Source organism: Plectropomus leopardus, chromosome 2 (assembly GCF_026936395.1).
Source record: "Plectropomus leopardus strain MGB_pleo_1.0 chromosome 2, ASM2693639v1, whole genome shotgun sequence".
NCBI classification, from domain to species: Eukaryota; Metazoa; Chordata; class Actinopteri; order Perciformes; family Serranidae; genus Plectropomus; species Plectropomus leopardus.
The window spans coordinates 28,141,108-28,167,166 of NC_142177.1; the positions used below are offsets into that span (position 1 = coordinate 28,141,108).

Sequence of the window (26,059 nt, forward strand, 5' to 3'; positions counted from 1 at the left end):
GGAGTCCACACACCAGAGTAACCCTATCCCAGCAGCCTCCAGAGATCTCCTTCCAGTTCTCCGGTTGCCTCCTCGGATCTGCTCCCCCCGTCTTGCCCTTTCTTGTATTTCACACACAACAGAGGCTGCTCCAGGGATGCTGCAAACACAGATCAGTGTGGCGAGCTCCCTCCCCCGCCACCCTGCAATTGGTCTAATGGCTTCAAGATGACAGATGCGGTTGGCTCCCTCGGCTGTCTATTTGGCTTTGCAGGGATGAGAATGGGATTTAATGGCTCTGCTGCACACCAGATGCTGTCAGACCCATGTGAATGACTGCATCCGGGTGGCAGCTCTGAGGAAATTAACCCTGTGATGTCTAACTCTCAGTGATCTGAATTTACTCGATAACAAAACAGACTGAAAAAAAGGATGAATCACTCATAGATTTATTTTTATTTTAATGTGAAGGATTTGTACAGTAGAATCACACAGATATGTGATTGCAAACATTTCCACATGTGCAACTGCTATCGCTGAAAACTCAAAACATACTTGTCTTGTTCAATAATTGTGTAACACATGTTTAAAACAGCTACAATTTATCCACATGGTCTTCAGCTCATTTTGAACGAGTCCCCGGTCATCATGGCCACAAATTCTGAAAGAGTTAAAATCAGTTGTAAATATTTTTGTTATATACTTATAATCCCATTAGTAATCCCATTCATTTCTATTTAAGGACACATGTGAAATGTTAGAGTGTATCTGGACATTTTGGAGTAAAAACCCAAATCTAAATAAATGCAATCCTTGTCACAGAAAACAACAGTACTTTAAAGATCATATCTTTTTGTAATTTAATTTCCTAATAGACAACAATTGACAGGCTAAAGAGTTTTTATTGGCAGTAATGGAATATAATATAATAATTATGTTTTCTTTAGTGTACAGTTAATGATGTAAAAATAAATGAAAAGTGGTGTGTTTTTATTACTTTTGACAAGGAGTGGACCTCAAAATGGCGGCTTACATGTTTGGCACAGCGGCAAGGTTTCAGTAAGTTGCAGTCTGCAACCTCAGCCACTAAATCCTTCACACTGGACCTTTTAATGAAGGCCGTAGTGTTTAAAACATTGAATTTTTAATTCTTTAGTATAACATTGACACATTTACTTTATTGCAAAATAATGGATTTCTCTTGCAGAATAGTAATGACTTTTTAACCTGAACAATTCTGACTAAATTAAAAAAGAGAAAAAAAAAATTACCATAAAGATCAAGAGGTCAAAATGTCAAAAAACAAAACAACAATACAATGCTGTCAAAATGTACAGTATGGTCATAACTTTCCAGTAATGTTAAATGTATCTTTTCAACCAAATTAAAGTTGTATAGAGTTGTTATTATGGCCTGTAATTTCAATATATATTCAAACCTTCATAATCAATGGTTCCATCTCCATCTTTATCTGCTTCCTTCATCATCTGCTCAGCCTCGATCTCATTCAGTGGTTCCCCTGCATTCATCAGTACATATCTGCAAATGTACATTAAACATAAAGAATCCACTAAAAGAGTAAGGTGACAAAATAATGTTAACACTGCACAAACACATTAGCTGTTTTGGTTTAATCTGATTAATTTAGATTTTAATATGACAACAACAACAAAAAATATTATTTATCACTTACGTTGTTAATAGAGCAGTGTAATCCAGTATTCAATAGATCAAATTAAAATAATGTAGTTATTTAGCAAATGTTTATGCTTGTCTTTTCTGTCCCTTATGTTATTCTTACTTGAGTGTGTTCCAGTCAATATACCCTTTGGCCTCTTTGTCAAATACTTTAAAAGCAGCTCTGAGTTCAGCGTCCTGGTTCTTGGTTCTTTCGTGGTACAGCGCCATTAGACCCAGGAAGCTGTCACAGTTAAATATCCCTTTACCTGAGGGGACACGAAATGTATCAGTTCAAACAAAACATTATCCCTGTGCTGCAAGGTAACTTTTGTTTGTTAGTTTGGTGGACAAAGAGAGAGAGCATGCAAGCTAACATACATACTGTAGAAAAACAATGCATTAGATATTGTGATTTTTATGTTAAGTAAAATGATCACGTGCAACATCACAGCCTTTACTACAATTGTCTAACCACAATGACCTGCATCCCAGCATACTGTATCTCCAGTGAGAATCTGTTGAAATAAAACATTTTAGCTTTAATGTGTTTGGATAAAAGCATTAATGTCTGTAAGGCTTAGATTTTAAAATAGCATAAATCACAAAAATAGTCAATACATCTTTAACTTCTAATTGCAAAAATAGAATTAACAAAAATGGTCGCACTGAGAGGAGAGGCATAAAGAGAGAAACAGGAGGGAAAATTGGTAACCCGAAAGGAAATGTCAGATAAAATGTGTTAAGGTTAAGGTAAGGGGAACTTAATCTGACATGGCTATATAAAACAAAGTCAATCTAAAACATGCCTTCCTTCAATTAGCAGAAGGCAGAAAATCATAACGCAGTATTTCTATGCTCCTGAGCATGTAATTCAAGTCACAGTGACTGGTGATTTATTTCTTGTACTTTTATAATCTTTATGATTAAATTTCATAGCAATAAACTATTGTTATTATTTGGAAATTGTTTGGGTTGAGCTCTAAATTATAGGAAAAGGAAATTAATTTTCAATGGAAAAACAAGGTCAAAATCAATAACTGTCTATAACTGTATGTCAGCTTTAAACTCAACGATTCTGGATGGATGTGTGTGCACGAGTGTGTGTGGCGGGGGCGGGCACAACTGTGGGATGCACTAACAGGCTTTTATTATAAACTGAGGCCCATTACACACACACCACACAAAGTGAAACACTGACACCTAGTGATTCATGTGGTAACCTGCAGTAAAAAACAAAATACTGCAGTATTAGATAATGTTGTTTTTTTTTGTTTTTTTTATCATGCATTTTAGATGTTACTCTCTTGAAAAAAGTTACAAGGGCTTGTTTCATAAATCGTATCTAGATTTGCAATTAAAGTACAGATACGCTTGGCTGCAAAGAGTAATTCCAAATAGGTCTAAAGATTAATTTATCTTAACCTTATCAGGAAAGTGGCAAACATCCACTTTATTTACCATCCTACACTTCAGCTAATGATAATGGCAGACTTTGGCTGATGAGAATGGCAAGACTATCATTACACAGCACTAATTTAGCACTTTAATTGCTTACATGGTTCAGGCTGAACTTTAGTCAGATAATGCTTCTATCCTCAACTCCAGGTTCAGCTCAAAATACATGCTTTACTACATTTAAAGGCATTACGCGTGTATAGAAATAGAACCATTTTATAGCCAGTGTTGGGAAGGTGAAGATGCATAAGTGATATGCTGTCACACATGTGCATTATACCATAACTACTAAGAGTGCAGAAAGAAATCGATTCAGCATAGTAGGCTACTGCAATATTTTTATGTGACAAGATACTAGGCACCATTTTCTAATTATTAATATTACAAATGAAAATAAAACTTTTCTAGAATAACAAAAGCAATTGTTTTGTCAGTCCACAAGATTCATTTTTTTGCAATACAGAATTCTGAATTGAAATGAACATAATGAAAACTTATTAGATAATATACATGTTGACAAAGTTTTCTTTTAGGGACATAATTTGCAGTTGAAAAAAGGAAACAAATCGCCATATATTATCGCAATACCCAGCATATCGCAACATGTTTAAAATCGCAGTAATATTTTTGTGACTTCAGTATTGTGATAATATTGTATTGTAAGGGCCTCTGATTCTACCTTATATATCTATCTATTTATCTATCTATCTATCTATCTATCTATCTATCTGCCTGTCTATGTATAGTATGGGCTTAACAGTCATTACAGGTTTATATTCACCATCTTTGTCCACATCTTTGGCCATCTGGATGAGCTCTCTCTTTGTAGGATTGATCCCCATTAAACTCATCAGCCTCTCCAGCTCCTGCGTCTTCACATCCCCATTTCCCTCTTCATCGAACATCTCGAAAACTCCTTTGTACTCCGTTATCTGCTCTTGTGTTAACTTGCTGGCCTGGAAGAATATTGTGTAGCAAGTTGCAGGATTTGATACTATCAGTTACCAAGATTTATCAAGGGGAGAACAGATCAGCACAACAACGCCTCTGGAACTATGTCATGTTGAATTTAACAATGTTAATTACATGTTAGGATAAACAGTTTTGTTTGAGAGGTTAGTTCCTTTATGATAAGGTTCTCACCATTTTTATCTGGTAGTCCAAACACGGCTGAGTGCAAGCACTGCGACAAGTAGAATGAGAGGATGTCTTGGCCTCAACATTACATTTCTAATGCTCTTTCCCCAGAGTTTAAAGGAGCATGCTTCACAGCCTTTTATGGCACTTAAAGGATGGACTTGCTTATCACCCATGAGGAATATCTGGTTACTGATCTCAACTAACAAATGATAAACAGCATACTGAAATGTATATGTAGATAATAACGAGTTTGATAAAGTTGTAATTAGTTAAAATGCAATTTTCTCAAAGACAGAACAAGAGACAGAAGATAAAATGTGTAAACTATCTGATGCATTTCTGACCTCAACATCACATGGTCCACTTAAGGGAACAGCAATTAGCTCGCTGTTAGCCATTAGCAAGTGTTTTGTGCAGCCCCCCAGTGACACTTGTGAAAGCAGACAACCAAATAAGGAGGCACTTAACTACAAGAAGTTATTTCCAACATTGCAATGGGAACATTAAGAATTTCACATTTGTTAGTCAAGGGGAGAGGCTCTCTTTGTATGTCACGTCCTACACTGAGAGACAGCACCATGCACCAGCAAAATGAAAACTGGGAATGACTCCAAGATATTGGTTCTTCATACTTATGGTATCTCATATTTAGCAATAAAATAATGATAATATTGAAGTAATATATTAATATAAATATATTTAACATAAAAAGAAGCAGTTTAGATATGTATTGTTCTTTTCTATAATCAGTGGTGCCCCCAAGGCAGAGCCAAAGGGGGCCATGGCCATCCAACTTCTGCCATCTTTGTTGATCTCAATGAAACTTCCTGCAAAAATAAAGCCTAACTAAGAAATATTTGTTTCAGTTTTAGTTTAGTTAATTATATTTCTGTGTCAGGGACCACAGGATTGAGTATACAGACACCAAGGTGTCTCATACAATAAACATTGCGTCAAATTAATGTGGACAAGGCTGGTTTATTAAAATCTATATGGAGATCTATACATGTTTTCAAACTATCAGGGCGTTTTTTCCATTTCTTAATGGCTGTGAAAAAAAGGTCAGATTGTGCAAAGGCAGATAATTGTTTTGGGACTCTACTCAATGAGCAGTTGACCCTAAAGCTTTTGCTCTGAGTAAAATTGTAAAAAGTTTTCTTAGTAATAGAGGTGCAGTATTGTCAGTTATTTTAAAAGTTTGTATATAAAACTGCACTGTCAAAGTTCAACATGATACATTTATGAGGTATTGTACAGATTGGCCAGAAAAATTCAAATTTAAAGATCCAGTGTGGATTTCGTGGCATCTAGGAGGGAGGTTGCAGATCCTTTGTATAGGAGAATTATGGTGTTTGAATGTGATGTTTTTTTCTACGCTTAACCATGTGCCCTCTTCTGCTAATCCTAACCATCCATGATTCTGTCACCTAAACCCAACCATCCATGCCACCATGTGCATTGTTGACGTCACGGTAGCGCCATACCGGAATGTAAAGAGCAGATGTAGAAGGACACCTAAAACTTAATATTTAGATACAGAACATGATAATATCAGCCCCATAACTGGCGACATGCAATGATGTGCCGCCACTGACTACTGTCCGTCTCTACCTAAGTAGCGTTAAAACATCAATCCAAATCAGTCTGCACCGAATTTGAAAGAGAGACTGAATCAGTAAGAGAATTTAAAGAGAAGTAACCCACTGTAAAGTTTTCACAGACCTCTGTCCATACTGCTCTCCACTGTTTACCTGTTCTCCGCCTGTCCGTGACATCGAATGGACACACCAAAGGTCAGCTACTGGCAATCTTACGATGGTCAAGCTGTTATTTTTTCAGCAAAGCTTCAAATTTTACGAGTGAGGTATTTACTGATGTATATTATGTCATGGAACAAAACAAAAGTCTTTTAATCTTGTGCTAACCACAGACCTTATTTCAGGCATCTAACTAAAAACCCATTTTTTAAAAAATAAAACAAAAAAACATTGCCTTTGAGATGAGGGAACCAGAGGTGCTAAATTGCAAAGTCATATCTGGGTTTTAGGACTCATTGCTTGTGTTCTCTATTGGTGAAAGTAGTGCTGTTACAACCATCCCCAGTCTCCCCTATTCTGAATCTCAGTAAAATGCCTAACACACACTTACATGAGAGCACACTATTTTCTCATGAGCGATGTCCACATTATGTTGTTGACAGTGCTATCAGTAGCCATAGACAGCACTGCTGAAATCAGACCACTTCCTACTTTAAGAGCCAAGTTGGGGCTACTGACTAAACTGACTCAGCCTTTCTCCAGGTTTGAGGTGGAAAAAATGAACACCGTGTTCCCTTGGCTTTCAGTTCACTGTAAAGAAATGCACATATACCAAATGAAAGTATGAACAAAGTATTGTTCATAGTGATTGATAATCTCCAGCTGTAGATAAAACACCAATCGAAGGTTCTCTGCCCCTCGCTGCTGCAGCGTGGGGTTTCCCAGCGCTGACTGCAGGGTTACCGCGCCCATCTCGTCGATCGATGGCCGGACCAGAGTGTTACTACGGAAAGGGCAGATGTTAAGCTTGGCAAAAGGCAGACAGTAGGCCGTCTGGTTGAATGAGGTATAGTGACTTTAAAGATTAGCCTTTTTGGCTGCCTGGGCTGTATCTTCGGTGCAAGGCTAGTGGGTGTGATCCCCCCCTCCTCCCTCCCCTCTCCGGTTGGTTGACTGAGGTTGTCGAGCTTCCTAGCCGTAGCCTGCGTTCCTGTAGGGCTGCTCCTCGGAAAACTAACGCTAGCTGGCTAGCTAGTTAGTAAGCTAGCGCAGTGGTCGCCCGTTGATGCGTGGATCGGAGGTGTACGCCGTCTTGCTTTCCAGTCAATGCCAAAACGCAAACACAAATTGAAACAGGTAAGGCGAAATAGAGCGACATTCGTGCTACCTCCACATGTTTCACAGTAGCTGTTAATACAATTAGCTGATGGCGGAATTGAACTGTCCGGGGGTGGGGTAGCGACAGCTAGCTTCCTAGCCGTTTTTAGTTAGCTGCGGTTAGCTAACGTTAAGTTATCGTGAGCAAATACAAGTAGCTACGGTGTGAGAGAGTGTGTGCAGCGATGGATTAACAGTTTGATTCAAAGCTTTTGTCCACATTACTGCCTTATGCGCCCAGTCAGTGAGTTAAGTTAATGTTAGCGAAGGCTCCTGGCTGCCGCTTAAGTAACGTTCATTTTGGCCAGTGAGGCTTGATGTCAGTGATGGCCCTGCGGAGGTGCTTCTTGGCCTAAAATACAGCACCTGAAGTCTAGTTAATCGTCAAAAGGCATTGAAGACTAGTGTGCTGATAATATTAGCACCTCGTATGTGCTAGTGGTTTGCTTTGTACTCGAAATGTTACATTTAAAGACGTTGCTGTCAGTTGATGATGACACACAGGGCTGGGCTGGAACAATAAACGTCCCGTAAACAAATTAACAAATATATGGTATTGGCAATATCAGAGCAGTCAGCATTTCTAATCAATTTTAATATTGCATTATATGTATGCCATATGTACACCAGCTACGCTTTTTAACGTGAGGTATTGAAGCCGCGTTAACACCCTTTTTTTTCACAAGCTGAAGCAATAAGTTAGCATATTGCTGCCTTCCTGCAACGAAACTGCCGCGCCGGTGCTACGCCTTTAACTTAGGTTAGTAATGTTAGGTATGTATTAACAGTAATATTCAGGAGTCATGCAGCGATGGGTGATAGATGGCCATCTCCTTAATGAAAAATCATGCTTTTCTTTTTGCATTTGTTGCTTACTGATGTCAAACAGGCCATCGCCACCCGACCTTGCAGTTTTTACAGGCTCAGGTCCATTTCAGGATTAGAGAGGCAAATAAATATACCGATACGCGGTAATCAAATCAACTGTGTACTGTCGGAGTTAACGAGATTGATAGTGTGCAAGTAAGTGGATTTCTGGAGGCCAAGCAACCACCGACTTTCCAGGTTTAGCCACCGTATTGGCTTAAAAGCTAACTACATAGCACTCCGTGTAATTGCGGAAGAGCAGCTGAGTCTACCCTGAAGTGGATGTGGTTATTTCTCGCATTAAATGCTACGAGCTACATAATTTGTCTGTCATGTACTTAAACGCTTGCTCGAATACCTTACTCTGTTAAATCGTAGGCGACATTGTTAGTAACACACTGACAGTACATCGCTTTCTTGAATATTAGCTCTGCCCTGCATGCAGGCCTACACTGTCAAAACTGCTAGTAAGCTAACTAGCGGACAGCAGTCTGCAAGATGGCGTTTAGCTGCATCTTCTCAGATTTCCATCAGTGCAAGTCATATTATCACTGTGCACATTCAGAAAATGTAGGAATTTGATTAGACATAGTCGGATATTAATAGTCTAATCCTCAGAATATTGCCACATTATGATGTTGTATTGCAACCAATTTTCTCTTGAAATATGTGTAACCCAACCCTCCAGACATATTACATTAACAAACTGACTAAAACAGCTACCCAGCAGCCATTCAAATACAATGCAAACTATTCTACTGTTGTAGGCAAATCACAGTACTGCACACAGTGGCTAAGTCAACTATCAGTACAGCACAGTGCTGTGTAAACCTGTGCACAGACATTTTTTTTAAAAAAAAATGCATGTTAGGTATGTTGAATATTTTGCATCTGTCATTTGGTATCTTAATAATCCTCTTTACATTAATATCATGTGTTGCACTTGTTTATGTAATTTGCAGATAAATCTGATACAAGCATAGTGTCCTTGAAAAAGCAACTAAACCCTAGTTTATTAAAGAGTAATGCTAATTTAACAGTATCTGGTCACACTACAACTGGAAGAGAGGGACTGCATTAGGGTTGTGATTTCACTGGCAGCGTGAAAATCCAGGCACTTGCTTTAAGCTTGTTGTGTGTAAAAGAATTAAGATTAAACTCATCCTTTTATGATTGGGAAAACATATTTCCAAAGCCTGGGCTAGTATTGCCAGCTGTTTATGTTAGTGGACATGGATAGGATTAGAGACTCATTGACGGAGGATTTTAGCTTTTAGGATTATGTAGTTTCTCAGTGATATTGCTGGTTATGGCTCTTTCTATGATCCAGCTTTAGACCTGTGAAACACTGCATTATCATTGTTTAACAGTACAGATAAGCAGACTAGTTCGCTAATATATATATATATATATATATATATATACACACACACACACATATATATATATATATATATATATATATATATATATATATATATATATATATATATATATATATATATATATATATACACACACACACACACATATATATATATATATATATATATATATATATATATATATATATATATATATATATATGGCACCTTTTGAATGAGACACTTTTTGAAAATAACATGCACAGACTGCCCTTAAGGGACCTGAGCTCAGCTAGTGAGCTACAACTCCAGGCTGTTTGCCACTGCTCATTGTTTATCATGCAGTCAGCTGACCCTGATCAGGCGCTTGGAAAGGAGAAGTGATGAGGGAGAGGAACTCCTTAACTGTAAGCATCCACAGAGGTCAATAGGAAATAATAATTCTGAATGTGGAATATTTAAAACTCTGGCCTGTAACATCACCCAGGGCTGCCCCACTTCTGGATTCAATAAAGCAGTTTTTAGGGTTTGGTGTAAAAATAGCCAAGAATGGAAATTAACAGCATCTTGTAATTATTTGATTGAGAATAAAACTTGCACATAACACTAAAGAGCATTTTCAAATGAATGACTAATAAAGGAGTTACCTTTCTGTCTTAATTTGATTATTTAGAACAGCATCTGAAAGTCAAGTAACTATTTTAAAGTTACAAGTTGGTAGCAGTATCTTGGCAATAAATCATTATTTAAACATGCATATAGTTATAAAATTGTTGAACTACTTAAACCCAAATTAAAAATATTTTAGATGCCTTATTTTCTGTCTGTTCATGGCTGAATGCATGTTAATACATGAAATGTACTGTATGTAGAGACAGAAAACACAAAATATTTAACATACACTACAGTGGATATTAAAAAACTGGCATCTGAAAATGCAAGTCAGCAAAACTGATTTCAAGTGTAATTTTATCACAGAAAAAAATATTTTACTTTGAAGAAAGTTGAAAATATTGTTTTTTATCTTAAACTTTAAAGGCAAGAATGGCATTCTGCTGTCACTCAGTGATACTGCGTAATATTTACATTCCATGACGTTTGTTTATAGATTAATGAGTCTAAGAGGATAACCCAGGTTAGAAAGGCCAACCAGTCAGAGGACCTACAGGATAACATAGTCAGGTAGAGAAGATTTTCAGTCATGTCTTGAAACATAGGCCTACTGACTGACATAAACCAGGTAAGACAGCAGGGAAGATGAGGTTGATTGGTGCATTGCTGTTTGCAATCTGCAATTAAATCTGGATTAGATACCTTCAATAGAATTATTCAGGTCTGCTAATGGTTTTTGTTTAAACATTGTAATATTGCACTTTGAGCACCTACATGCATAATGCACTTTTACTCTGTTTTTTGTTTTTTAGGGAGGCAGCACGTCTCGCACAGATGACCTTTTGAACGTTTTTTTTTAAATTAACTCCAAAAAGTACCTGTGTTTGACATGCCTGAATAATTTATTAAATGGATCTGAGGAAAAGGTTATCCATTTTCCCAGAAAACTGGAGTTGGTGGGCAATTAGTTACTATTTCACAAACTAATATTCCAACTTCTGACCTTATTCAGAGAAGTCAGTGTATTCATTAAGGCATTTACAACTGTTGCTTGTCCTTGTGTTGTACTGTGCTTTTTATTACCTTAAATACTCAGACTCGGGCTGTGCATGTTTCATCAAACAGATGGATTGCCGTATGTGTCACAGTATGCTGTAGAAACTGACGGATAGAAAATACCCATCAGTAATGCAACTACCATTTGAACACTTGATGAATTTGCTTATTCATGCTCAAAAGTTTACATTTTATTTTGTTTAAGGCTATCTGTAAATAAGGTTTCCATAGAGAATTGTTCCATCAAGTAATTGTTATAAGTTTTTATTCTGATATCATAGTCCATGTGAATGAAGACAGTGTTTTGTGCAGAAGTGGTCATCATGGCTGGAGTATTTGTTGCCATTTTACTGGCTTCCCTAAAATAACTGGCTTGAAATTTCTTGAAATAACGCATTACTTTTGCTTTGATAAGTGAGAGACTATGCCATAGTTATTTTAATTGGAACACACTCATGATGCAATTCTTTAATGTATTTTATTAGATGAACTTTAAGAGTGACCTGAGGTGCTATATTAATATAAGTGGCTTATTGATCACTTGGTTAAAATTCTGAGTATCCCAGGGATTGAGGTCAACAGGATAATGACTGCTTTTCGGATCATTGGAAAGTCATGCTTTAACAGGATTTGTCTGGCTATCTAAATTGTGCGGATTATTGTTAACGACATTGAGGTGCGAAAGTAAGCTTGAATCGTTACCTGCACGTTATTGCAGGTAAATCATTTAGTTGATTGAAATGTGAAAGTGGCACCTTGCTGGCTGAAAATCTTTCCCACCATAACCTTTTGCTGCTAAAAGATTTGTTATTTATCAGGCCCACTTCGCTTACAGCAAAAAAATACAAGCTTAATTTTAAAATGAAGATTTATGTAACTGATTGAATGCTTCTCTATACTTTTTTTAGATCAACAAGTGCCCTGGTAGCTGGAGTAAGGTAATTGAAAAAGCAGAATAAAATGAGTGAACTGGACCAGTTACGCCAAGAGGCCGAGCAGCTCAAAAATCAGATCAGAGTGAGTAATTAACTTTTTTTTTATTTGCAAAAACATAAATTTTCAGTAAGAATGAAATTTGCAAGTAAAGTGAAAATTAAGGATATAAAACAAAGAGAAATCATGCCCTAAAGATTAAATTTTTTTTCTTTACAGGATGCCAGGAAAGCATGCGCAGATGCCACGCTATCACAGGTAACATTCAATATTATGGTCTGTGTCTGTTTGAAAAGCACTTTTCAATTCTCATTTTCCCCCTTGCTTTTTTACTTATGTTTACCACCCAATTACTGTATTCTTCCATCTTAAATCAAACAATTTAGCTAGATTCCTAATTCTGTAGTTTATCATCTCAATTTTATAGATCTCATTAATTGAGTCTTTTCATTGGCTCAGTTGTGGCACCTCTGGTTTCAACCATTTTTTTGGTTCGTTTTCTGTCTAAGTGTGGCTTCTAACAAGAAAATAAAAGAGGTTGGTCTAAAATTAACCACTGTACTTAAATGTTTTGCAGATCACAGCTAATATTGACCCCGTTGGTCGAATCCAGATGCGTACAAGACGAACGCTGCGGGGTCATTTGGCTAAAATCTATGCCATGCATTGGGGAACAGATTCCAGGTAAAATTTAAAACTTATGATGTACGGGGAGAATTTGTTTATGATGCTGCATTCTGCTCTTGCTTTATGAAAATTTGAAAAGTTTAATGATGCCTAAATGTAAGAGTTTTTACACTGTTGCAGTTAATCTTGTATGATTACATTATGTTTTTCAGCAGAGTGGCAGGCATCTTTTCCCCACAGTCCTGTTTGCTTAGTTTTTGGCTTATGATTCCAGATAAAAATAGATTTTGTGTGAAGATTGTTGTTGTGGTGGTGTTAATATCTCCGTTCTCATTTTTGCAGGCTCTTGGTCAGTGCCTCTCAAGATGGCAAACTCATTATTTGGGACAGCTATACCACAAATAAGGTAAGTAATTTTTTCTGATTTTTAATTTTTGACAGGGATTAATGAAGTTGAATCTGCAAATACCAATGTGTGCCATCTAATTGGAAAGCAAAGTTGTAACAGCAGCAGTTTAGACTTGCGGATGAAGGCACGTCAATGCTGCAAATCTACATGCAAATAAAATAATAGCTGCTACATTTTTATAACTTGTGGCACTTACAGGAAATGCAGTTACAGAAGAATGATAGTGGCCTGGTTGCTGGTGCTTTGCATCAGTGACTCTGTATATCTAATGCTTTTTCATATTATTACTGCTGCAGCATGCACCTATATCTGTAGGACTTGTAAAGTTATGCTAGAATTAGAATGAGGGAAACTAAGTAACTCTACTTGTTCTGCATTCATTTGGAATAAACTCAAAGAGGTTGCAGATCAGCTGAGAGAGGGGCATTTGAAGCCTTTGCCTTGAGGCTGCTGCATCTGATGTGCAGTTAGTGGGATGGATGGAAATGGTGCTCTGTTTTCCTCCCTAATGGATAATATTTGGTCTTTCCCATTATCACAGACAGAAAAATTAAGATAGAGAATTATTCTCCGTCAAGTCCTAGTACATTGAATAAGCTCTTACGGTGACACTGAAAAAAACATTGACATTGAGCTTGAAACAGCGAGTGATGAATCCAACTGGGAATTAAAAGATTAAAGGGTCATTCTCCCAATGTATCTCGAGACCTACTGAGAAGATTGCAGGCCAGATTGAGGTCAGAGTTGTATATGGGATACCTTATTTCGTATAGGGACTCAAAAATAAAAACACTGCTAGTTTCAAAGTAAGCTGCCACAGTGTGCTGTGTGAGTGCCGCTAAATAGCAACTTACTGATTACTGAATTGAAAAAATATGGGCATGATTATACAAGATGCTGTATAATGTCTTAATGGTTCATACTGGGCTCATTCTACTTGCGCTTGTTACTTGGATCATGGGTGCTTCAATTGGTGACCTTGCCAGAAAGTAACTCAGATTTTGGGCTGGTTGCACAACCGCACTCTGTGACAATAAAAGCATTAAGATGCATTCCCACTGTACATGAACAGTTCGCTTGAACTCGTATCTGCCTTGCCCCGCCGGTCGCTTGTGTTCATCCCACAATCCCCCCGCCCCCTCTTTACCAGTTTCACACAAGAGTGATTTATTTACGAAAAAGCAACAATAAAAAAAAAACAGTTTCTGTCATATTTTACAAATAAACTGGAATGGGTTGATTCACATGAGTAATATTTTGCGATGCACTGGACTCAGAGTTGTGTCAGTCAAATCTGATTTGGCAGTTCAATACGAATATTTGACAATTTGTCTTGTTTTCCATATAAAGTTTTCAATTTTTAACGGGCCTATGGGATGTGAAGTGTAGCCGCGGCATTCACGTAATATAGTAAACAAGTTAATGGCGCAAATGACGGGTTGCAAATATGCAACAGCATTTTTGGCACACACTAGATATCAAATAAAGGCCAGAGATTGCAGCATATGAAATTGCTGAGTTGTAATCTCACCACTTCTAAGCAGAAGAGCAGATTCTCGCTCCCTCCGTGCCAAGAAGCTCCCCTGTGCAGCAGCTGCTTTAATTAAAAAGTAACTTGAAAGTCAAGAGTGCTCACTCTGCAGCAAAATCTGGAGACCAAAATGTCCCAATAAGTACACTGCACAACACACTGACTAGCAAACAAAAAACAACAAAAAAAATGCTCAGCTTAATGCAATCTCAGTCGACTGAGGGGTCTTAAAATGATTATTTGAATATCTGACTTTAAAGGGGCAGCCCTAAAACATTGGCAGAAAAAACTGCTTTTTACACAGTTAAATGATCAACTACAGTACATTCATCATTAGTCTTACTTAAGCATTTCCTAGTTGTACACAGAGCTGTTCAGAAAGTCGCCTGTGTTGCAGCTTGAGTGGTTGTTTTGAAGTGAGCACCATTTGATTTTTTGAGATTTCCACAGCCACTTGTGGCACTGTGACTTGCATCGCAGATATCTCAGCCTGGGATCAGCAGCGAATTGGTTGCTTCCAATTCACATCAACGGGATCAAACCTGTGGTTGTGTATTATGGGCATGCACCGTAGCGCTGAAATGTGGCTCACCACAAAAGTCACATTTTTCTGTGGCTACGAGGTGTATTCTTGTGTTTTGGGCGGGAAGAAATTCTTTTTAGCACAGGTCGTATTGTCACAAGAGTCACAAGATGGTGTTTACAGATTGGCTGCGAGTATTTTGTGGCAGCAGTTTTCCGCTGAAAGTTTAACTCCTCCCAACTTTTAGTTTGGTTGCACTTCCCTGTAGAATCAAATGGCCACAGTTTGGAGTGCTCATTGTAGCTTTCCACAGACATTGCATGGCAGCTCGCCATAGGCTGCATTTTGCCTCTGCATGGTGTATTTTTGGTTGACCTTGAAATGTATATATAAGACTAGTACCCACAGGTGATCACACTGGTCATGGATATTATACATTAATGGCTTACCTTTTTCCCATAGTGCTGAAATAGGGTGTCTAATCTTACATATTAATTATTGAAAGGTTCCTCCAAAAAAATTAAATCCGACTTAACCAGCTATTTTAAAAATATTTACTTCAGTGTAAAACTGATTTTTATATTAAATTAATATGTGTGTGTGTGTGTGTTTTGTCACTTTTGTTGTAGGTTCACGCCATCCCACTTCGATCTTCCTGGGTCATGACTTGCGCATATGCACCTTCAGGAAATTATGTGGCCTGTGGTGGCTTAGACAACATCTGCTCCATTTACAACCTGAAAACACGTGAGGGGAATGTACGTGTGAGCCGTGAGCTCGCTGGACATACAGGTATATGATCCACTTTGATGGTTATTTTTCTGCTGCTAGTTCTAGATCTGAAATTCCATGTTAATAACTCCACTATTGATTCTTTGAATCTCAGGATACCTGTCCTGTTGTCGCTTTCTTGATGACAACCAGATTGTTACAAGCTCTGGAGATACCACTTGGTAAGTAAATGACTGCCTACATTGAGTTGCTTGACTGTTTTTATAATGTCAACATTTTTGTGCCAAAGACAGAACGCTGGAGAACCTGCTATCTTACTTGTGCGTTTTTTTTTTTATAGTGCACTTTGGGACATTGAGACTGGCCAGCAGACAACAACATTTGCTGGACACACAGGTGATGTCATGAGCCTGTCATTGGCCCCTGACTCACGGTTATTCGTCTCTGGTGCTTGTGATGCCTCTGCTAAACTCTGGGATGTTCGAGAGGGCATGTGCAGACAGACGTTCACTGGCCATGAGTCTGACATCAATGCCATCTGTGTAAGGTTTTTTTTTGTAGGAGAAATTACACTTTGGGATGTGCTTACAACTACAACTAGACTTTTTTTTTTGCACAACTCTGATTTGCATTACTATTTTCTCTCATTATTTTCAGTTCTTCCCTAATGGCAATGCCTTTGCCACGGGCTCTGATGATGCCACCTGCAGGCTGTTTGATCTGCGTGCTGATCAGGAATTAATGATCTACTCTCATGACAATATCATATGTGGCATCACCTCCGTTGCATTTTCAAAGAGTGGCCGTCTCCTTCTGGCGGGATATGATGACTTCAACTGTAACGTGTGGGACACACTAAAAGCTGACCGGGCTGGTAAGGAGTTGAAGCATGATCTCAAATCGCAGCTGTATTTTTGTAACACGAAGGAACATGTTACAAATGTATTCTTGCACTGATAAACAGACAACGTGACAAACTGTACTTGTTTGCTGTCTTGTAGACTAAATTACAGTTGTACTTGTCTAGGTGTGTTGGCCGGACATGACAACCGCGTTAGCTGCCTGGGAGTTACTGATGATGGTATGGCAGTTGCAACGGGATCCTGGGACAGTTTTCTGAAGATCTGGAATTGAAGATTGAAGGTTCTTCTTTTATTATTATGGTATTATTATTGTTTTACATTTTATTACATTAGTACCTTTTCTATTCTTATGAAAGTGCTTGTCCTGAACCTGTAGCGAGTTGCACATTTGTTGAAGCCTCCTCTTGCTCGGCTGAGGTGAAAGCTGATGTACTCTTGTTCTACTTTTGTCCCCTAACTGGTTGAAGAGCATTGCAGGTTCAGTGAAATATTTTTCTGTTTCTTAGTCTTTTGCTGGGTTGCATATTTGAGATCTGTGTTAAGTTGAATGGATCTTGGCAATCTGTTTAACTTGATCAACACAACATTCTTGCCCCTAAATTTTCACTAAGCTCTAGATAAACGTCAAAGAAAACTGCCCTGTTCGCACAGGACAAGTATTTAGAGGGGACCTCATCTGATTCAGAAATAACCATGTCTGTGTTTGTGCAACATATTTACAAGGAATAAGTGTAGCCTGTGCTTTAACTTACTCACATCTTTTGACATTGTCCACTGGATATGATGTCAAGGGGCCAAACGTTGCCATTTATAGGCTACCACATGATAACTGTTGAGCCTGTTGAAAAATACAAACACGTTTCTTACTGCCTGCTGCCATGCATGTCGTTCATTTCATCATCTTTTGAGATTTTGCTCCTCCGATGGATTTGAGCCATTTTTATCTGTTCATGATCTCCATGCTGTGTTCGGAGATTAGCCTCCTGACTTTGCACACAAAACTTTGTCTAAACTTAAACTGATAACATTGGTGGATGAAGTGCCTAAAAGTCACACCTGAGAAAAAGTACAGATATCTTACCAGAAAATGACTTTGGTAGAAGTTAAAGTCAGCAATCTCATATTTACTGTACCTAAGTGTCAAGTAATTATATATTAAATGTAGTCAGGTTTTGAAATAAAAGTGCAAGTAAATGCTGATAAAAAAAAAAAAACAACAGAATTTTGAGAATTATGAAGTTTTTTTTTTCTTAACATCTTTAAAACACACTATTGAAGGGAAACCAGAGCCTTTCCTACCGCCTTAAAAATAAAGCCTGCATAACACTTCCAGAAAAACAAGGTCACCTTCACAACTTAAATTATTCAAAGAAACCTTTGACCTCCGGAGCTGCAATCACAGCGCAGTTGTCTGTCACAGATCTCTTTCTCCTTGAATCGTTACTCGCCCTCTGTGCTGTGTGACTACACTTTTTGCTTTTATTGTGAAGCCCGTCTCATCGTTTAAAGGAATTTTTGTTACGTATTCATTAGCATATAGCATCTGATTTGACATGCAGCCTGGACTTCACTAGAAATTGAAACTTAAGTGCAGCTTATAGAGCACTTGTTTGCACTTGCCCTTGCCTCATTAACGAATGATGTAGTTTCAGGCTAGGATTCGCCCAAAACTTTGGATTTTATTTTGTAGTAACAGAAAATGCTTAGGGGAATTGTATTGGAGTAAATCTATACATTTAATTTAGAAAATGCAGAGGGAAAGTTGATGGAAATATAAAAACTCACATTATTACAGATTCTTCCAAAATACACTTAATACTCATTACACTACTGATTTATAATTGCAAACGCTGCCTCTGTAATTCTTGACCAGGAAAGAGGCAGAATAGAGAAAACACAAAAACTAAATACAACCACATATCACAATTATACAGATTCACAAGGAGCTAGTACTTTCACTTCACCTCTGTGATTGGCTAAATATGGTAGGCAATACGCAGTGGAATTTTAATGTGACACACATTCAATATTTGTATTCTTACTTTATGTTAATTGTTTTGCACCAAAGCACCAACTCAAATTCCTTATATATGTAAATGTACTTGGCAATAAAAACGGATTCTGATTCTGACTACGGACATAGCAGCTTCACATTGGATTAAGATGACGGACGACATCAAGAATTATTACAGATTACTGTTGGTCCCCAGATAATACTAGTCTGATGCTAAATGCAGCACACAATAATGTAACAATTTTTACAAGATATAATGACGCCCAAAAAATGTAGTAACATTTGCATTTAACCTGATTGCAAAAATAATAAAATCCAGAATGTAATAATTTGACCAATAATGTAATATAATGTCCCAACTGATATTGCAATCATTTTTTTATCGATAATTGGTAAATTATCAGTAATTTGGGGTCATTTTGGTCCATTTTTTCAAAATTATTTTAACAGACAATGGCACTGTCTCTTACTTTGTGCCTCCCATGTGATTGTTGGCTGTTTTCAGTAGGCTAACATCACACAAGCAGTTTTATAAACTTTGCAAAATGGATACTTTTTTTTATACTTCTCATCCCTCAGATTCATTACATCATCCGTTTTGGAAAAAAAGTCATCCACTTGATAGGTAATACAGTATAAGTAAAAAAAAGGTTGTTACAATATCAGTTAGCACATTTTATAACAGTACTGGTCAATTTATTACAAATTTGACTTTATAACGTTAGCTATCGGGTTAGGTGTCAATTTTTTACATTTCTGGCCAAATTACATTTTCAAGAAATTATGTCATTATTGTTGGTGCCACAGGGCTTTAGGTTTTTAGATTAGATAAGATCAGTTATATCTTTGCCATTAGTTCTAAAATTACATTTGACAGGGTTAAAGTAGCTAAACTGTTGATCAAACTAAGTACAATTTTAAATTTAATTTGTCTTCATTTCCCAGATGTTCTTTTAACTCCAAAGTTGACTGGAAGACCATTACAACTTCAGAATGTTCACAGCATCTTCTTCAACACTGTTTAAACAGACTTGGACACCACAAAAACGAAGGGAAACCAATGCCTTTCCTACACAAAGAAGAGCACAATTGTTTATCACCTAGTTAAGAAAGGATCTCCTGTGGTATCAAATCAGAAACTTGTGCATTCCTTCTTGGACCATTTTATGTTACCTTGAAAGAGAAAACAACACTATCATCCCATGCAAATGTGTGCGTCTTGAAAGCAAATGTTGGAGTGTAATTGTACAAATTATTTAACTTTTTTCTTTCTTTTTTTTTCTTTTTTTTTTTTTTAAAGAATTCTATTCCGATGTTTTGTTATTCTCGATGGCTTTCTTTTTGTCATACTTCTTTAGTGGTTTTAGATATGTTTGAATTACAGCTTGTCTTTCTAATCCAGTTAAATCATATAAGACAGATGAGAGAAAACATGCAGCAAGTAATGCAAGTAAAAGCTTGGATCATATTACACGAGCAGCTTTCAAAATGTCCATGATGTATTTATATACTAGCTGTTTTTGTTTCATCACAGCCTTTTGCACATGAAGAAGCTTTGCCTCTCAACTAATACTATGTTAACTAACCAAGCACATGCTATAAGTTATGAATGCTCATTCCAGTACAAAAGGAGTTATTACGAGTAACTTATCCAGTTATCCCCCTTAATTCTTGTACATGCCTTTGACTTTGGGTGGGACAGGGTGGGGTAGCAAGCTAGGTGCTGAAATTTGGGGCATGGCTGGATTTTATTATATGGTTGGGAGGGAGGGGGGGTTGTGTTTAGTATCCACTTTGAGCGAAACACCTCACCTGACTAAATAGACACTTCCTTTGCTTGGGACTGCAGTTGCAACTCTGTGAATGAAATGTACAAATCAATGTCTGAAAATAATGGTCTGATGTTTTAAGTTAAGACATTTAATTTTGTCTGCCATGAGTTAATTTAGATGTGCATGCTGTAGACTTGCTTTCAATGGTGCAAAATCCTAGATTTTCTTTTTTTTTTTATCGTTTGTTTCTGAAAAGGAGAGTAACCTGTTGATTGAACTTAATAGAAGCCAAATTTTCTTTGGCTCAAATTCTGCATACATCATGTACTAATACTGGTAATGCTATGCACCAGAGTGAGCAAGAATGGAGAAAGACTTAATATTGACTGCATACTTAGTGTAAATTATGCTTACCAGTTCTATTGATGCCAATTTTTGTAATAATTATAACAATCAGTGTGAGAATTCTATCCTTGAAGTCCTTTTTCTCTCCTTCAAATCTTCACACTCAATGGAACAAAAACGTCCTCACATACTGTCCATACTAAAAACTTTTGTACATTTTTTTTTCTTGGTCTTAAATTGAAAATCAGAGCATCTGAATGACAACATTTCACTGTATACAGAAGCACTTTTGTTAAAGTTGTGACATATTTTCACTTTTCTTTTTTTCTGCGATGATGTACAATAAATGTGATGTATTCGTGTGTGGCCACAAGTGAAAATGCAATTCAACTGAGATGGATTCCCTTTTCTCTTTCCATTAATATTATAGAGCTCTGCACCCTTATGTACCTTTTCACTTTTTGTATTTCATTTCAGTCTGTTGGTGTTACACGGTGAGCTGGATGCAAGATAGATACTGTACTAAATTGTACTGTTATTGATTGAAAAATGTAATAAAACGCTGTTTGAGATCTCCTTAGTTGAGTTGGATCTGATAGCTTTAATGTAAGTTTGTTGTGTACATATATGTTGATTAGTGTGTCATTTAGATTAGAGACGCAACAAATAATGGATGAGTTGATGGGAAGAAATTTAGTTGCTAACTATTTTAATATTCAGCAAATTGTTGCAGTCATTTTTCAAGCAAAATGGTTTCTGGTTCCAGCTTCTTAATTGTGAGAATTTGCTGCTTTTCTACCTTAGTTTTGAAGTTAGTTTTTGAGTCTTTGGGTCTTGGACTGTATGTTGGACAAAAAAAGAAAGCAAAACAATTTGAAGATGTCACTTTAGGCTCTAGGAAATTGTGATGATATTTGTTTTGGCATTTTAAAGACTAGATTTTTAATTGATAATGTCACAAAAATCATCAGTTGCAGCCCTAATTTAGATTAAAATTTTCTAAAATTAGTTGTGCATCGACAGCTTTTTTACTATTGTTCTAGGCATAGATTCAAATTACTCAAGAAACCCAAGATTAATTTTAAAATGAAAAAAACAAAAATTGCTTGCAAATGTGCAGTTTAGTTACCTATATTATAGTCATGAAAGTCACAAAAAGGTAATAAAAAACTGTAATAATAAATTTAAAAAATGTTTAGTATGTCATAAAGAAAAAATATAGAAAGCACCCCCCCCCCAAAAAAAAACAAACAATTTGTCATAGTATGTCATGACAGTCAAAGAATAGTTAGAAAAAACAACAAATGAAAAATGCTAGAAAAACTTTTAGCATATCATAAAAAGGCAAAGGCAAAAAGAGTCACAAAAATGAAATAGTAGAGTATGTCTTTTTTTCCTCTCTTGGACTGCAACCTTGCCGTGGTGGAGAGGCTTGCGTACTCCAGTGACCCCGAGAGCTATGCCGGAGGGGGTTTTATACCCCTGGCAGGTTCAACCAAACCGGACAGGTCAAGGGGGAGGAGGCAGACAAATGCAGTCCCTGGTCCTCCAGGTTGGGGGTTGGGCGTTGGGCTAACTACCCCACCCTGTAAAAAAAAGAGTCAGTTATGAGAACATTGACAAATGAAAACCAAATCACAAGCCTGGTTGAAGATGGTGACCCAGTGATGGGGATTATGATGCTTCCCAGTCAAACCTGTAAGGGAGCTGGGAAGCTTACACTTCTGACGCCAAGGAAGACGATCCATATGGGGAGATGGAACATCTGAACCATGCTACAGGCTGGTAACGCTGCCAGGCTTGCCAAAGAAATGGTGCGCTCAAGCCTCTAAGTCCTGGGCTTTGCAGAAACAAGATGGATGCAGTTTCTGATCAGAGAGGTCAAATTGGCCAGTGGATCTACTCCGGACATGAAGACGTGGGAGCAAGGCACACAGAGGGAGTGGCCATCACGATGGCAAAGGACACTAGAAAGGCCCCAGCTGCACGGAAACCCATCAGCTCCAACCTAATTTTTGCAACCTGCAATACCAACAACATAATCCAGTGCTACGCACCTAACAATGATGCAGATGATGAGGTCAAGGCCAGGTTCGTCTGAACCATCTACATGGTAGTTTTGGAGCCAAAGACCTCACTATCCTGATGAGGGATTTCAACACCAAGATTTGAGGCCAAAACAAGGGATATGAGGTGGCAGTGGGAAAACATAGAGTTGGGAATATGAATGAAAATGGTGAGATGTTTGCTGAGACCTGTGTCAACAAGTGTAGTCCCCCACAAGACAATCCACAAAACAACTTGGGTATCTCCAGGCGATGTCACAGAAAACCAAATAGACCACTACTACTGAGTGATCACCCATCAAGTCCTCAACTGGGCCATTCTCAACAGTCTCCAGGAAGCTGTGACAGGCTCCGGGACCAGCAAGCAGGATTTTGGAAAGATCGATCATGTGTGGTCGACTGAATGGAACACATCCCTCTTCAAAAACTTAATCGACACTGAGAGGGAGCATTTCACAGCTCAGACAGAAGAACCCTGTGGTGGCTAATGGACCACTATGATATCCCCACCAAGATCACAAACTTAATTAAGAACTTCTATGAAGAAACACCGTGCAAAGTCATTTATATTCTAAAGAGAAAGTGGAGTTGAATTGGAAACACCTTCAGAAAACCACTCACAAACATCACCCAAAAAAGCCCTGAAATGGATACCATAAGAAACAAGGAAAAGAGGTCACCCTAAGAACAGCTGGAGAAGAGGGGTCCAGGAAGAAATGTTGAGGAGTGGGCTCAACTGAGGAGACCAAGAAAAAACAGCAAACAGGGGCTTAAGTCAAGTAAGTCACAATATATCTTCCAAACTATCCAAAATTGCACAAAAAAGTCATGCTATATAATATCGTCCAAGTTCATACAAAAGTCATATGATCATGTGTCTAAAAATGCAAAAAAAATCGTAGTATGGTATGTCGTCCAAAAACGCACAAAAAAATCATACTATAGTATGTTTTCTAAAGTCGCACCAAAAAGTCATACTATAGGGTGTGGGGAAAAATCATACAAAATTTTTTTTAGTATTCTATGTCAGTTTTGGACGACATACTATAGAATGACTTTGCGATGCAATTACGGACAACATCCTATAGTATGACTTTTTGGTGTGATTTTTGGACGACATACTATGAGTTTTTTGTGCGATTTTGGAAAATATTTTATGCTATGACTTTTTGGTGCGATTTTGGATGACATACTATACTATGCCTTTTTTGTGAAGTTTTGGACGACATACTATACTATGACTTTTTGGTGAGATTTTGGACGACGTATAATAGTATGACTGTTTGGTGCAATTTTTGATGACATTCTATACTATGACTTTTTGATGTGATATTGGACAACATACTATGTGTAGGATCCATTAGCATATTTATGTGGTATTATTATGAAGTTCAATTTGATGAGTAAAGACTACATTATGTTGACTACTAGATAGTAATACCCTATAGTCTATGACATCATATAGTTTATGATATCAAATTGGGTGTGAGTCAACATCATAGTGGGTGTTAGATATATGTATTTTCAAAGTCATGATAGAGGGAAAGAACACAATGGACTTACTGTAAGCAAAAAGACAGCAAAGGTAAACCAGATCACTTCACTCATCACAAGACCATCAATCATCATTCTGCAATAAACGGGAACAGCACTCAAAGATAAGTCATTGTTCAGACATTCATTCATTTACTGGATACGAGTAAAGAACACCTTTCCGGCTATGCAAGTGACTGTAGCCTATTGAAATTTCTGGAATTCTTTTTCACAGTCGCAACATAAGTAAAAACCATCCCAGAAGAAAGGAAAAAAGTACCTGTCACGAGGAAAGGTGTAGCAAAGAGGATCCAGCGAACAAAGACGCCTGGAAAGCTGCTTGGAATGCCATCATCACAAGCATTACGAGTCGCCAAAAAACTTCGGTGCAAAGCAGAAGGCAAGGTAAGAGAGGCACCGATGGATAAGCCAAGATGTGCTTTTCTCTTGCCCAACGTTTGAATGTGCAGTGAACTCTTGTCTGCTGTTCGGGTTTTATTGGAAGAAAACTGTGGCATATATGAATGGAAATTGGAACTGTTGAAATGGCTCACTTGTGTTTTGAATGGACATGTGATTGTCGGAACACTGAACTTAAAGGCCAGTGCGTTTGGACTGGTTTGTGCTGATGCGCATTTACCCACGCACACTTGCTGATGATGAGCACAAATGTCATATAGAAACAGAAAGGCTGTGAAAATGGATGCTGTTAACAATGAACAAGCTGATGCAGCTTAGAAGCATATGATGGTGTTGCAAAGAACGAAGATGCTGCAAAAAGTGTTGTTGCTTTAAAAAATGATAAAAATGCTGCCATAAGTGATGTAAGAAAAATGAAAAGAAAGATGACTGCAATAGGCATGATATACCTGTTTTATATTGTTCAAAAAACAGGAAAAGATCCAGAAATGAAATGAAATTGAAGGCACATCATACAAACTCACCTCAACCAGATTTGTCACAACAGCCTCATTCAACTTTGCTAGGTGCACGTCCTAAAGAGAGCAAGCATGCCCGAATCCAGGAACAACATCCACGTCACCAACTCCAACACGATTTCTCATCAAGGCAACATATGCAAATCCCACAAAAGACAGAAAGACACAGTACGGTATTCAGTAACACTCATGAAGACCACAGGAGCCATAATATTACTACAACTCATACCTCAAATAGAAACACAGGACAGACCATTGACAACACCATTCAACTCCTGAAATTACCGCTCAGCTGCTTCAACAACAACAATCAGCATCTCTTCCACCAAGAGTCATACCTGTATTTGAGGGGGAACCTCTACGTTATGGATCTTTTATCAGGGCTTTCATGCAAGGAAAAAAAAAGAAAGAAAACTACAGATCATTAAGATTGTTTGTACTGCCTGGAACAGTACACCAGAGGACAGCCAAGTATAGCATAGTATGTCATCCAAAATCACACAAAGAAAATTATACTATAGTATGTTTTCCAAGAGAGATTGTCAGGAGCCACTTTCATATGCCAGAGGAGCCTGGCTATGAACAAGCCAAAAATTGTTATAGGAACATTTTGGAAAGAAATGAAAATTGCAATGGTGTACATGGAAAAGGCCTTGGGCTGGCCTTCAATCAAGTCAGAGGATACTGGCACTTCACATGCATTTT

At 37.6% G+C, this 26,059-nt stretch overlaps 2 protein-coding genes across 4 annotated transcripts; one reads left to right on the forward strand and one right to left on the reverse strand.

Moving 5' to 3' along the window:
* Nucleotides 1–371: 371 nt before the first annotated feature.
* Nucleotides 372–6,853, reverse strand: LOC121957623 (calglandulin-like). The gene is made up of 5 exons (XM_042506311.2): nt 6,708–6,853; nt 3,896–4,070; nt 1,781–1,925; nt 1,418–1,518; nt 372–640 (listed from the first exon to the last, which is right to left on the reverse strand). The coding sequence occupies exons 1-5, from the start codon at nt 6,762–6,764 to the stop codon at nt 597–599; spliced, it is 522 nt and encodes a 173-aa protein (XP_042362245.2). The 5' UTR covers nt 6,765–6,853; the 3' UTR covers nt 372–596.
* Nucleotides 6,721–21,397, forward strand: gnb1b (guanine nucleotide binding protein (G protein), beta polypeptide 1b). 3 transcript variants are annotated; one of them, XM_042507084.2, is made up of 11 exons: nt 6,721–6,858; nt 11,977–12,085; nt 12,221–12,259; nt 12,579–12,685; nt 12,971–13,034; nt 15,721–15,883; nt 15,978–16,044; nt 16,164–16,365; nt 16,481–16,697; nt 16,851–16,986; nt 19,646–21,397. In XM_042507084.2, exons 2-10 carry the CDS (start codon nt 12,029–12,031, stop codon nt 16,955–16,957), a joined length of 1,023 nt encoding a protein of 340 aa, XP_042363018.1. In that variant the 5' UTR covers nt 6,721–6,858; nt 11,977–12,028; the 3' UTR covers nt 16,958–16,986; nt 19,646–21,397. The 3 variants fall into 3 exon arrangements, with proteins under 3 accessions (XP_042363018.1, XP_042363013.1, XP_042363027.1); XM_042507079.2 differs by lacking the exon at nt 6,721–6,858 and adding an exon at nt 6,865–7,148; XM_042507093.2 differs by lacking the exon at nt 6,721–6,858 and adding an exon at nt 6,865–7,148 and having other exon boundaries at nt 16,851–16,966.
* Nucleotides 21,398–26,059: the final 4,662 nt, after the last annotated feature.

What these genes read in the sequence shown, in the direction of transcription:
- LOC121957623 (XM_042506311.2), bottom strand. Translation starts at nt 6,764, where the DNA reads ATGGGCGCGGTAACCCTGCAGTCAGCGCTGGGAAACCCCACGCTGCAG. An exon ending in CCACGCTGCAGCAGCGAGGG is followed by an intron (nt 4,071 to 6,707) that starts GCAGAGAACCTT and finishes ATATTCTTCCAG; the next exon opens with GCCAGCAAGTTAACACAAGA. An exon ending in ATTGACTGGAACACACTCAA is followed by an intron (nt 1,519 to 1,780) that starts GTAAGAATAACA and finishes GTACATTTGCAG; the next exon opens with ATATGTACTGATGAATGCAG.
- gnb1b (XM_042507084.2), top strand. Translation starts at nt 12,029, where the DNA reads ATGAGTGAACTGGACCAGTTACGCCAAGAGGCCGAGCAGCTCAAAAAT. An exon ending in ACAGCTATACCACAAATAAG is followed by an intron (nt 13,035 to 15,720) that starts GTAAGTAATTTT and finishes CTTTTGTTGTAG; the next exon opens with GTTCACGCCATCCCACTTCG. An exon ending in TGAGCTCGCTGGACATACAG is followed by an intron (nt 15,884 to 15,977) that starts GTATATGATCCA and finishes TTTGAATCTCAG; the next exon opens with GATACCTGTCCTGTTGTCGC.